Source organism: Amia ocellicauda, chromosome 16 (genome assembly GCF_036373705.1).
Source record: "Amia ocellicauda isolate fAmiCal2 chromosome 16, fAmiCal2.hap1, whole genome shotgun sequence".
NCBI classification, from domain to species: domain Eukaryota; kingdom Metazoa; phylum Chordata; class Actinopteri; order Amiiformes; family Amiidae; genus Amia; species Amia ocellicauda.
Genome location: NC_089865.1, coordinates 12,715,350 through 12,727,163, shown reverse-complemented (window position 1 = coordinate 12,727,163; position 11,814 = coordinate 12,715,350). Strand labels below are relative to the sequence as shown.

Below are 11,814 nucleotides of genomic sequence, written 5' to 3'. Positions count from 1 at the left end.
TACTCTGTTGAAACCATGGTGATTCAGTGGACCCACCAGATCTCGGCCATTCTGAGTAAAGACTCCAGCCAGAGCCTCCTGCAAGGGGAGAACCCGGGTCCCTCAACTGAGATTGACTTCTGGGCGGCCCAAAGAGAAAATCTGCTTGGCATTCAAAAACAGGTACAGTGTTCCAAAATAATGTCACTTTTTGATTGCAATTATTCATTTCTTTCTGTTTTTGTCACATAAATCTAGTGTTTTATTAATTGGATGATGTTTATTTTATATTTTTAATATCTCTCTAATATGTTACCATAGAGAATGTCAAAAATTTAAAAAACAAAATGCACCAAGAAGTATCTTAAACACATTCTGTATTCTATTGTAGATTTGTATCACGTGGGTATCACACACACTACATAAGAGATAATCCTAAATAGAATCTCATTAACTTGAATAAGAGCAGGTTTTTATGTTTCTCTCCCTTGACCGTTTATTTTATTCATTGTTTCAGTTACAGAATCCCAAAATGGGTAAAATCATGGAAATCCTGAAGAGGATTAAAAGCAGCTACTACTCAACCTTCAGTAATATTGTCCAGAACTTAAATGAAGGTAATTATAAATGTCTCACTCGGTTACCTGCTCAATATCCCCACTGTTTCACTCCATTCAATGGGCCTTTAATAGCTTTGCATCTGCCTGCTTGTGAAGTACCTTGTTTACTTTACAACATTATAACACTCTTGGTTGTTTTATATAGCTGTCTTGGAGGCTGAAGATATAGAAGTTCACCTCAGGCCGCTGAGGAGACACATCGCCTACTTTGAGGAGTGCAGCTTCACTGATGTTGAAGTCCTCATAGTCCCTCTCTTCCACACCCTCTGCCTGATTTGGAGTCACTCCAAATATTACTGTGTTGCTCCCAGAATTGTCGTTCTACTACAGGAGTTTTGTAATCTACTGATTGAAAGGGTAGGTCATTTACAAATGAATTTATATTCTACCTACCTGCTCATGGACTGCAGTACAATACAAGATAATTAACTACTGTGTAATAAAAAGACTGTTTTAGCCTCCATATTCATTGGTAATTTTCAGTGTGTTAATCGTAGCACAGGGACACCTTTTGAATGCAGGAAAAGTCTGTTTATAAGTGTGCTGAGTAGAGACAATGTGCCTTGTAAAACCCTAAATGTTGTATAACGTATTCATATTTTTTAAATATGGTTTAAAATGTTCAGTTACAGAAATTAGCCCCTAAGCTGCTTTGTAATTATACTATTGACAGTTTTTAACACCTTATAGTTCAAGTAGCTTAGGATTTGTATTTTGAAGGAAGCTTTGTGATTCTGCCTCACCCTGCTCTTGAAGGCATTTGCATACCTCATTCCTGAAGAGCTTTTTAAAATGGAGCTGGAAGAAGGAGTTGAGAGGGTCCAACAGACCATACACATCATCAAAAGCTTTAAGAGGTGCTTCCATCAGCACAAAGACAAGATCAGCCAGTATTACAGAGAGGGAGAACCAGTGAGACACTGGGATTTCCCATCACATCTTGTGTTTGTACGAACTGACAGAATCCTTGAGAGACTGCTCATGATTGAGGTAAAAGATTCTCAAGTGCTTTTTTGTTGTTGATTTTTGTTTTTTAAGGGTATGTGGTTCAGTTAATGTTAAACCTGATTTGCCAGTGAAATAAAAAAAAGAAAACATTCTCAATCTATTATAAAGCTTTTTACCCCTTAATCTGAATATATTTTTTTGTGGGAGAGTTACAATTGCTATACAATATATTACTGATTTGACAGACCTATTTATTCTATACTTTTGCATTTGACATTTACTTGTGTGCATCAAACAAAAGTTACACTTCTTCCCAGATTAAATATATATATCATGCTACCACTTTCTCAACAGTTTTTTTTTTTTTTTTTTTTTTACACCTTTTAGGAGCTATTTGCCTCGGCACTGGATTTCCTCAAACTGGAGAAGATTGAGATTGGGGGATCCCGGGGCAAGATTCTCAGTGAGATGGTGTACGGCATGAACGACGAATTCCATGACCGCTGGAGAGTGCTACGAGAAAGCAAATATGATCCTCTGGATTATGAAAAAGTGGTAATGTACAGTTTCATGTTTCATCCACCATGTTCTTGGCCATGACAGTTAAATGCAAAAGCAAGACTGACAAAATCTTGGAAAAGACCTTCAAGCCCTAGTTTAAATATTTTGTATATTTTTTTATTTAATAAAAACAGTACAATGCACAGAACATTTAGTGAAAAATCTAATACTAAATATTGCACACTCACTTGCACATTTTTTCATATTAAAGGGGATTTTTAAATGTTTTTTTGTTTATATACCAAATGTGTTATAAGTGAATGCATGGGACTTCTCAGTAAGAAGAATACATATAGATGTTGTGTAAAACAATGGACTTTTCTTCTCTAGAAATGGAAGTACTTAGGCAGATCGCGGTGCAGATTGTGTAGTTGCTTTCATTCCAAGAGAAAGAGACATGCGGTCAGTCTTTGGTAGCTGCAGGTCAGTCTGTGATCTAACATGGGAAGATGCGATTCCCAGATTCTATCTTGTCAACCGTTTATTTACTATTTGAGAGATAAAGGCTGATGGCTTTTCTGATAGATTCTCACCTAGCCTTCTCTTCTTGAATTGCAGTGTAATTGCACATAGTATTCTGCCTTTTTTTATTTCAATTTATGTGCAAAATACATAAATACGATAACTATAAAGTAGCAATGGATGTGTCTGAAACACATACTATAATAATGTAAACACATTCTCTGCAAACATTTCTGATACAATTTGAAAACACCATAGGGATTATAGAACTTTCCCGCAGTCTGATAATGATAACAATTCACTGAAATGATTTCTTTTATTATTTTTTCTTTGAAGACATAAAATACTTGTACAATCTTTATTTATTTTTCCTTTCGGAATTTCTGTAAGTGATTTTCAAAAATCTAATAACTTTCGTATGCAAGAAACAACTGTGGTTTGAAAGTATAGTGATATCAAAGGGAATGCTGAAGCTATTTCATTTTTGCAATACTGTCAGTATTCAGTTTTTTCTTTTTTTAAACCTTTAAATATTTATGTTGATTTATTATTTTTAATGTATAGCTTGATAGATAAACCACTACAATTTACCATATATATTATATACATGTATTCTACTGGATTGTGTGTATTGGTCTCTGCTCTTCCTGTCTGTAAGCCTTTTTATTATCCTTCCCACCTGAACATTAAGTGTCGATCTGTGTAGAGTTGTGTGCTTCGGCCTCTAGAGAAACTTCCGAAAAGTCAGACTCTCCGTTGTACTTTTCTACACGGCCCCTGCAAAGTGTAGTCAATGTCAAATGCCCTTAATCTATTGGAGAAGACAAACAATGAACTAATAATTTGTGGATGAAAAAAAAAAGCACAGCATGTATTTGCTCAATACCCTGATATTCTCAGTCTACATAATATGGCCAATTTTAGAGTAGGTCAGTGATTTTTGTCTCCACAAAACATTTTCAGACAATTTTGTGACCTCCCTCCAGCATCCCAGCAGGATATGAGAGCGATCCACTGCAAGCAGGTGTGTTGACATTGAGGAACAGGCTTTGTTAGTCAAGGTGAACTATTATCTGTGGAGTTAGAAACTGGCTATTATGCAAACTTGTTATTGGTAGGTTGTAGTTCTGAGCTCTGGATTTTGTTGTCATGTTTACTGTCATTACTTATCATCAGTGCTTTAAGTGAGCTGTCTGCATGGAAGTTAACATGAAAGATACAAAAAAAAAAAAAGTAAGTTGCAATTGTTTCATCTGTTTTCACTCTCAGGAAATGGGAATGCTATTTGCAGTGTGTAATTAAGCCTTTTACTTGTTTCAGTGAAATTGTTGGTTTGCATTGCTTGGTGCTCACAGGGGGATTGAATTTAAGAGCTCATTTTGTGGATTGTTAACTGAGCGACTCAAGGATTTTTGAAACCGTTTCTGTTTGACTCACAAGGTGCACTGCAATGTTTTACATTTGCATCACAATATGGACAAATATCATTTTTAATGAATATTTGAAAGGTTTTGAACTGAAATGGTTTGAAGCTGTCCTTTATATTCAGTTATGTTCAATACCCACGCAGTGTGATTTTACTGTTCTGTCAGCAGCTCTCCCCACATTTCCACCACTTTCTTTCTAACTTTTAGAACGTGAACAGTATTTTGCAAGTGTGGAAAAATAAATTGCACAACTCGGATCAAAAAATGTAATTTCGACAATGTAATAAGTTTAAAAAGTAAAATAAATAGACTGGATATTTGTTATATATGGAAATCATTTTATTTGGACACTTTACAGATGTTCACAATTCTCTCTGGGTCTAATCTCATCATAGTATATTCCTCTGAAAAAGAATTTAGTATATCAACTAAAAATAGCTTAACAATACTGTATTTTATTGTCATATTACATTTGTATTGGTACCATTTATTTGTTTTGTAGGTTAAATTAACAATATTTTTAAATACATTTGTTGTCTCTGGTTAAGTGTATAACTTTGCCAGTATAAACACAGAAGCCTGCTGGGATGATTGGCACTATGTCAAATGCTCTGATCTATTCCGTTGTTCAGGAAACAGAAAAAATATTTATGGAGTGCTCTGTAGCAGCAGCAGCACTTTCCCTAAAGTTGACTTCTCAACGCAGGGTTTGTTTCAGGTAATATTCATGCAGACACAGTCTTTCTTCTGAAATGTGTGGGTTTGACGATGATGTACATATCATTTTCCACAGTTACTGATTGAAAACTGTAATCTGTACAGGATTTTCTTTCTGATTACACCCGTTTCATTGAACAAAACAAGGATTTTGATCAGCGACTGGGAACTGTGCTTAACCTCGCATTTCAACACTCGAGAGGACTGGAATCTGCCTTTAAGGTGAAGACAATTTTCTTTCCATTTGCAGTATCATTACTAGCTGGAGATGGAGTGGACAGTTGTCAGACACACAGTCATTCCAGAGATGACAAAACACATATATTTATTTGACTTTCAAGGTCATTCGGTTTTTATCTACATAGCATGCATGCTTTTAAAATGCGATGTGAATAATTACTGGCAGCTTTTATGACAATTATATTTCTCAAATCATATTCTTAACTACAGACTCAACTGCAAACCTACTGGCAATTGGTTTCATTTCCTTTTTTTTTCTGTACTGCAAAAAAAAAAAAAAAAAACTGTTCCCAGCCTATTCACAGCCGTGATTGTTTTGATAGCTTCTGCAAATGTTCGGAACACTTTTGGAGAGGCCGGGAATCAACAAGCTCTTTGCACCAAACTACACCGTCCTACTTAATATGTTTGAGACGGAAATGAACTGCTGCCAGCAAATCCTCGACACTCAGAGAGAGAAAGTAAGTCGATGTTTGGTACCATTTAACAGAGAACATTGAGATGCAGTCATATTGTCATACGGTAAATTGTTGTATCTTTATAACCCTTGAGGCATACTCTATGCATTCTGTAAAAAAAGAAAAAAAAAAGATTGACGTTTTAAACAAAGCTAAAAAAAAAGTACTACAGTCAGACTGTCTAAAGCCTGCATTGATAGCTTTGGCAAATAGATTTGACTGAGCACTCGGTTACCTGATAACACAGATTGTCTCGGCTTCATCTGGGATGACAGGGAAATAATTTCCCATTATACAGGAGACCCCAATAAAGCTTTATTTGGCTTTAGCAGTCTGTATGCGGGTGTAGAATAATTACTAAATGAAATGCATGCATGTTAAAAATCCACATCCAAAATTTCAGAGATCTGTCTGGTTGCAATCCACACTAATAAGGTGATTCATTTTGAGTTATCGTGGCCAACATTTGGAGTGCTGACAGTTTTAATCAAATATAAATGACTTATCCAATCCTGTCCAATCCTGATCCTCGAGAGCCAGAATCATGACCGTTTTACCAATGCCTTTTAAATTGTTAACTGCTAAATATATGGTAATTTTGACTAATTAAGTCAATAATTATTTCAATTAAGCAAATAATAGCTCATTCACAGTAAAATAAACAAGACCCTGTGGTTTTCAAGGGCTGGATTTGGATATTTGACATTGTTACTTACAACAACCATGATTTAGCCTGGTATGGATACAGTAAGCTTTTAAATACAGTACTCCATTAAGTTGTAAAGCATTAAATGATTTTATATAAACCTATGAATAAAATATTAAATACCTTTGCTTACTTGTCACCTGTATAATTGAATATGATTTGACTGCTTTAAAAAAACAAACAAAAAAGCATCCTGGAGGGCAAATTGAAATGACTTATAAATCTAAACGTGTAAACACGTACTCTTCCTGAAAGTGCCAAATGGATAGTTACACATGAACCCGTTAACCATAATGCCTTTCTTTCTGTTTTTCTATGTTTCACAATAATGAAGTATTGCTCTGTATCGTGCTTCCCCATAGCAGGAAATTACTTCTGAGATTTTGTTTTTCCACATACAGTATGAGTAGTTTTATTTCACCTTGCTTTCTCCTGGTTCCTTTTGACCCCCTCAGCTCCGACACGGTTGTGCAGTCCTCAGTAAAAACATGCCGACAGTCGCCGGCAACCTGAAATGGTCACAGGAGCTGCGTGAGAGAATCCTGAGCAACCGGAGCAACCTGAATCATTTGACACACATGTGAGTAGTCCATTTACAGGAGGTTTTTCCTAATCGAATGGTAATAAACCATGAATGCAAAACCTGGCCAATTTGCAGTGAAACAGACGAAAAATACACACTGGAAGAGATGACATTTCTAGCTCGGCAACAGATATAACTCGGAATGAGAGAAATAAGGGGGAGATAGTGCCTATTGCTGTCCAGTATAAAGGTGAGAGCTACTGTCACCAAAGTAATATCGGAGGATAATGGGCCTTCTCTCCAGGTGCGTCATTTCAGGTTGCTGTTTGCGACCTGTAGGCCTCTGGCTCTTCTCTCAGCACTGTGCAGAATAAATGGAAATGGAAACCCATTATAGGGCAACAGAGAGACAGACTGTAGTTCTGCAGATCCCTTACCAGCTCAGGCAAAATGACAGTCACCAGCAAGCACAGAGCTTCCCAAAGACATACAAAAAGAACAAGAAAGGAGAAATCAACTTTAACTGCATCCAATATCAGAAAGTGTATTATATTTTATAATGCTGTATTTAATTTCATTCCTGCTCTAGTTGTTTTTGTGGTATGTGATAAGGTTGGGTTTTGTGCTGAAATAAAGAAATAGTGGTTGGCTTTCTCTTCCTGTGCCTAACCCTTTCCTGTACAGGCTTTTAAGTTTCTTTTTTTTTTTGCTTTCAGGCTGTTGGAGAGGGGTGAAGCAGATCAAGTTCTTAAAAAATGTGAGAAACTTCTGGAACAGATGGAGCAGCATGATGAGGAGATCTATATGTCATGGGCCGAGAGCCTGGAGGAGCGGTGTAGCTCACACTTGCAGGAGCACCTGCTCAAACACAGCCACGAGACAGGGCTGTACGAGGTCAACTTTCATCCAGCTGTAAGTAACCGAGGCCCAGGTGGGACAGGTAGTTTATTCTATGTGGACAAGCATTGGAACAAAGCCTGTACAGAGTTCAAGCTGTAATAGTTCTTTAATCCATTAGTCTGACCACTTACTGTATTTGTATAATGTATATACTCATGTACAGCTGTGTATTTCCTTTTTATATGACCTGTAATGTTTATTTTTAACAGCTGTCCTCTGTGCTGCGGGAGGTGAAATATTTGCGGATGTTAAAATGCCACAATATTCCCCAGGCGGCTCTTCGCCTCTATGCTAAAAGAGAGACACTCCATGTGGTAAATGTATTTATTTCCTTATTACGGAAGGGGGTTGAATAGTTAAATGTATGAGTTCCCTAACTGAATAGTCCTGAAACCTTTGGCTGCTTCAGCTAAGCCCCAGCAGACTGGGAGCCACACTAAACCTCACAATGTATGTGGGGAACAGTTTAAAAAGAGAAAATGTCCTGTGGCCCATTGCATGCATCTCAAATCCTGTGAACTATGTGGACCTAATACACAATCCAACTGGGCCTTGAAGTATGCTGGTGTCATGGTGAAGCTACTTCAGTTCTAAACCTCACATTACTTGGTTTCCATTTCTGTCTCCACATTTTACCGCAGGAACTAAGTTTGAAGTAACTGCTGGAGTCAGGCTTATTTATTCTTTACATAATCTGGAAGACCTCAATCAAAGCTTCCTGCAGCCATCTCCAGGCGAAGGCTAAATAGGTTTTGCTCTCTCAGTCTGTCATCATAACTCATGCCTTTCAGCACTGTAATAAGTCAACTTGCCCTTTTCTGCATTCTGCGAGGTATCCATGTCCTTTTCTTGTTGTGGGGACCAGAACTGAAGGGACTTGAAGTCTAATCAGTGTGTGGCACAACATTGTTCTAAGCATTTTACAACATAATGATAACCTCTCTATGCAACGCACACACTGTCTCTCAACCTGGACAGTAGCGCTGTGGGGGACCCGCAAGTGAATGGCGTGACTCATGAGCGAACAGCAAGAAGTTGTTCTAATGGTTGTTGTCTGGCACAGTGTCAGGCTGCAGTATTGCCTTAAGTGATTTTTTTCTTTGTTAAATGCAGATGTGCGAATGGTATTAATGCAAAGTCTTCACGTTATTGCTGGTAAAATTTTCTGATCACTTTCACATTTGCACAGTACAGTAGCTTTATTTAAAGTTTCCCTCTTATAATGTCATTATATTTATTTATTAATGAAATTATCCATTATCAGCATCCATTCATTTTAAAGGTTTACAAGCCTAGTGAAAGGACACTAACAGTCCAGGTATAGATATGATGTGTGCACTTCCTTTCTTAACATCATATTCATTATGTAGATGTAGTCTCAGGTTTGATATAGTCCACATGAACCAGCACTGTTTGGACAACAGGGTTCATCATCCTGGGCTCTAAGCAGATGCTTTTCATGGTTAAGCCACTTTGGAGTCATTTATATGCTTCCTCTGTACAAGACATTGATTCCTTTTTGAAATGGAAATGCAATCCTACAGTGACAGTAATGGGACCTAGTTAATTGGATATCTTGCAATGGGTGACTGCATTGAAACTCAACTGGAACTATTTTTACTTAGCGCTGCATCCATTCTTCACACTCGCATATAGCACTCCCAGAATCACTCTGCGAAATTACAGTTCAGCCTCCAACTGAAGGGGAAAGGAAAACAACTTGGCTTCTGTTGCTAAAGTGTTGTTTGCTGACAAATACCTGGGTGCTGGTGTGTCTGCATGCTTCATAAATCACAAGCTGTGTGTTTTATGTCTTGCCTAATGCTGCCTTGTGCTGTCCTGTATTTGTACAGTATACTGGGACCCTGTCTCTCGTCACGAAATGGTACAACAGGCTGCACAGCACAATTCTGGACGTGGAGCTGCGGCTGGTCGAAGGCGAAATGGAAAAGACCGAACTGCAGCTCCAGCCTGCCCTGGAAACCCTGACCTGGCAGTGCGATGACATGTGGGAGTATATTGAGCAGACGCGAGAGCTTGTGCACAGTGTCGACAGCAGGGTTCAGAAGGCCAAGAGCAATGTGGAGGCCATCCAGGAGCTGATGCACAACCTCAGCAACACTCCCTTTGTGACCAGAAAGAGTAGCCAAGGCAGTCTTCTCAGCATCAATGACATGAACGACAGCATTCGTAAACTCTATATGGTAGTCCGGGAAACTGGGGAAACAATACATCAGATAGTTGAGGTGAGGCATCTTCGAAGATCTTCCTGTAAGTGTTTTGTTTTCATTCTTCTTAAACAAAGTTCTCTTTTGAGTCGTGAATACTATCCAAAGAGGTAAGAATATCAAACTGTTTTGTAATGGCTTTTGTGCTATTGGTCTGAAGAGAAGATCTCCCAGGATAAATGGCAAAATGAGGCTGGTTCACTGTGCAGTGTGCATCATAGTCTTTATATAAGCAGGGGGAGACAGCTTGAGTGACTGTCACTTACAAAAATGTGTTCACTAAGGTCCCATGGTAACAACATAGGAACCTCCCCCTTTGGGTAGAATCCTCTTTCACAGATAACCAGGGTTTACCTCTGTTCACAATGTGGTGGTTTTGATGACAGTAGTGGGATCTAGTACGTCTATGTGTGTATGTAAATAAGACTTCTCCCATCCCATAAATATGTAGATCATCTCTGAAAGTCACATTTTAAAAGACAGCTGAATAAATCATAGTTGTTGTTATTTATTGCACATTGGGATTCAAATATTATCCTTAGAGATGGAGGCTGTGCACATTTTATTTCAACACAAACCACCAAAAATCAAATCTGTGCTTTTGTTAAGCAGAAGATGTTTTAATTGTCTTTATTCTTGTCACAGGACAACCAGAAGTTGCTTAGTGCCTCCCCAGAATCTGAAGAATGGAGAGCGTACACTGAATACATAGATGGCATGGTATTAGAGGGGTTTGTCACCGCTACCAAATGCTCTCTTCAGTATTTAATTGAAAACACTGACTCTTCTTTGAAAATGGAACCCTTGTTTGAAGTGCATCTGGTGCTCAATGAAAGGGAAATGACCTTCAAACCGTCCTTAGACTTTGTTAAAAAGGGCAATTTTTATGACATCATAGACAAGATGGTGAATGACATATTTAAAATGGCCTCTTTTATGCAAAGAGTTGCCAAACACATCAATATGGAGACCTATCAGGTAAGCCAGCTTATCTCATGTTTTCAGTTCTAACAATATGCAAACGTGCTGCACTGGGCTGATACTACTCGTTTCTCCAGGTCGGAAATTATTGGCAGTTTTGAAACATAAAACATCCCAAACGTATAGATAGTAAGTTTTCATTTCAAGTTTTTACATTCTGCTTTTATATAATTAACATTGTATATTTTCTCCTTGTAAAATAAATAAATAAATAAATGGGGAGATAAATAAATAAGAGGGAATCTTTGTGGCGCCAAGAAGAATGGAAATTAGGGCCGGTGTTTGAATAATTGGGCTTGTCTTAAAGAGACATGTTAATAACAGCTGAAGATGCAAAATAAGTGTCATTTAGAGCCTAAGGTGACAGACTCTATCTGCTGCTGATGAGCTATTTAGAGGGGAAATTGTTCCAAGCAAACAGTGTTATTATTAAAAGCTGGCAAGCTGCTCACATGTGTACCCAATTCAGTTGAACTGACAGATTCCAATTGACCAGTACACATTCACCGTCTTTGTTTTCTCTATTTCTATGAACAATGTGTATAATTATTGGCAGCACTGTTTTAATAATTGAAACATGTGTGTGCCTGCTTTTTGTGTGTATAAAAATAGAATTTCTGTGTGTGTGTGTGTATGTATGTGTATATATATATATATATATATAATATATATATATATATATATATATATATATATATATATATATATATATATATATATACACACACACATACAGTACTGTGCAAAAGTTTTAGACAGGTGTGAAAAAATGCTGTAAAGTAAGAATGCTTTCAAAAATAGACATGTTAATAGATTATATTTATGCAAAGTAAGTGAACAGAAGAAAAATGTACATTTTTAACCTAGAAGAATTGATGCTGTTTTGAAGGCAAAGGGTGGTCACACCAAATATGGATTTGATGTAGATTTTTCTTCTGTTCACTCACTTTGCATTTAGTTAATTGATACATTTTTGATAGCATTCTTACTTTACAGCATTTTTTCACACCTGTCTAAAACTTTTGCACAGTACTGTATGTATGTATGTATGTATGTATGTGTGT

The 11,814-nt window shown here is 37.3% G+C and overlaps 1 protein-coding gene across 1 annotated transcript in view; it reads left to right on the top strand.

Moving 5' to 3' along the window:
* The window catches only part of dnah9l (dynein, axonemal, heavy polypeptide 9 like), a 64,202-nt gene continuing 52,388 nt past the window's right edge, over positions 1-11,814 (top strand). Inside the window, exons 1-12 of the mRNA XM_066688023.1 lie at positions 1-162; positions 497-596; positions 745-956; positions 1,356-1,589; positions 1,935-2,102; positions 4,820-4,936; positions 5,278-5,415; positions 6,574-6,698; positions 7,358-7,553; positions 7,751-7,855; positions 9,395-9,787; positions 10,415-10,747. Coding sequence (XP_066544120.1) covers positions 16-162; positions 497-596; positions 745-956; positions 1,356-1,589; positions 1,935-2,102; positions 4,820-4,936; positions 5,278-5,415; positions 6,574-6,698; positions 7,358-7,553; positions 7,751-7,855; positions 9,395-9,787; positions 10,415-10,747 — 2,268 coding nt within the window. The 5' untranslated portion in view covers positions 1-15. The remainder of the gene's footprint in view (positions 163-496; positions 597-744; positions 957-1,355; positions 1,590-1,934; positions 2,103-4,819; positions 4,937-5,277; positions 5,416-6,573; positions 6,699-7,357; positions 7,554-7,750; positions 7,856-9,394; positions 9,788-10,414; positions 10,748-11,814) is intronic.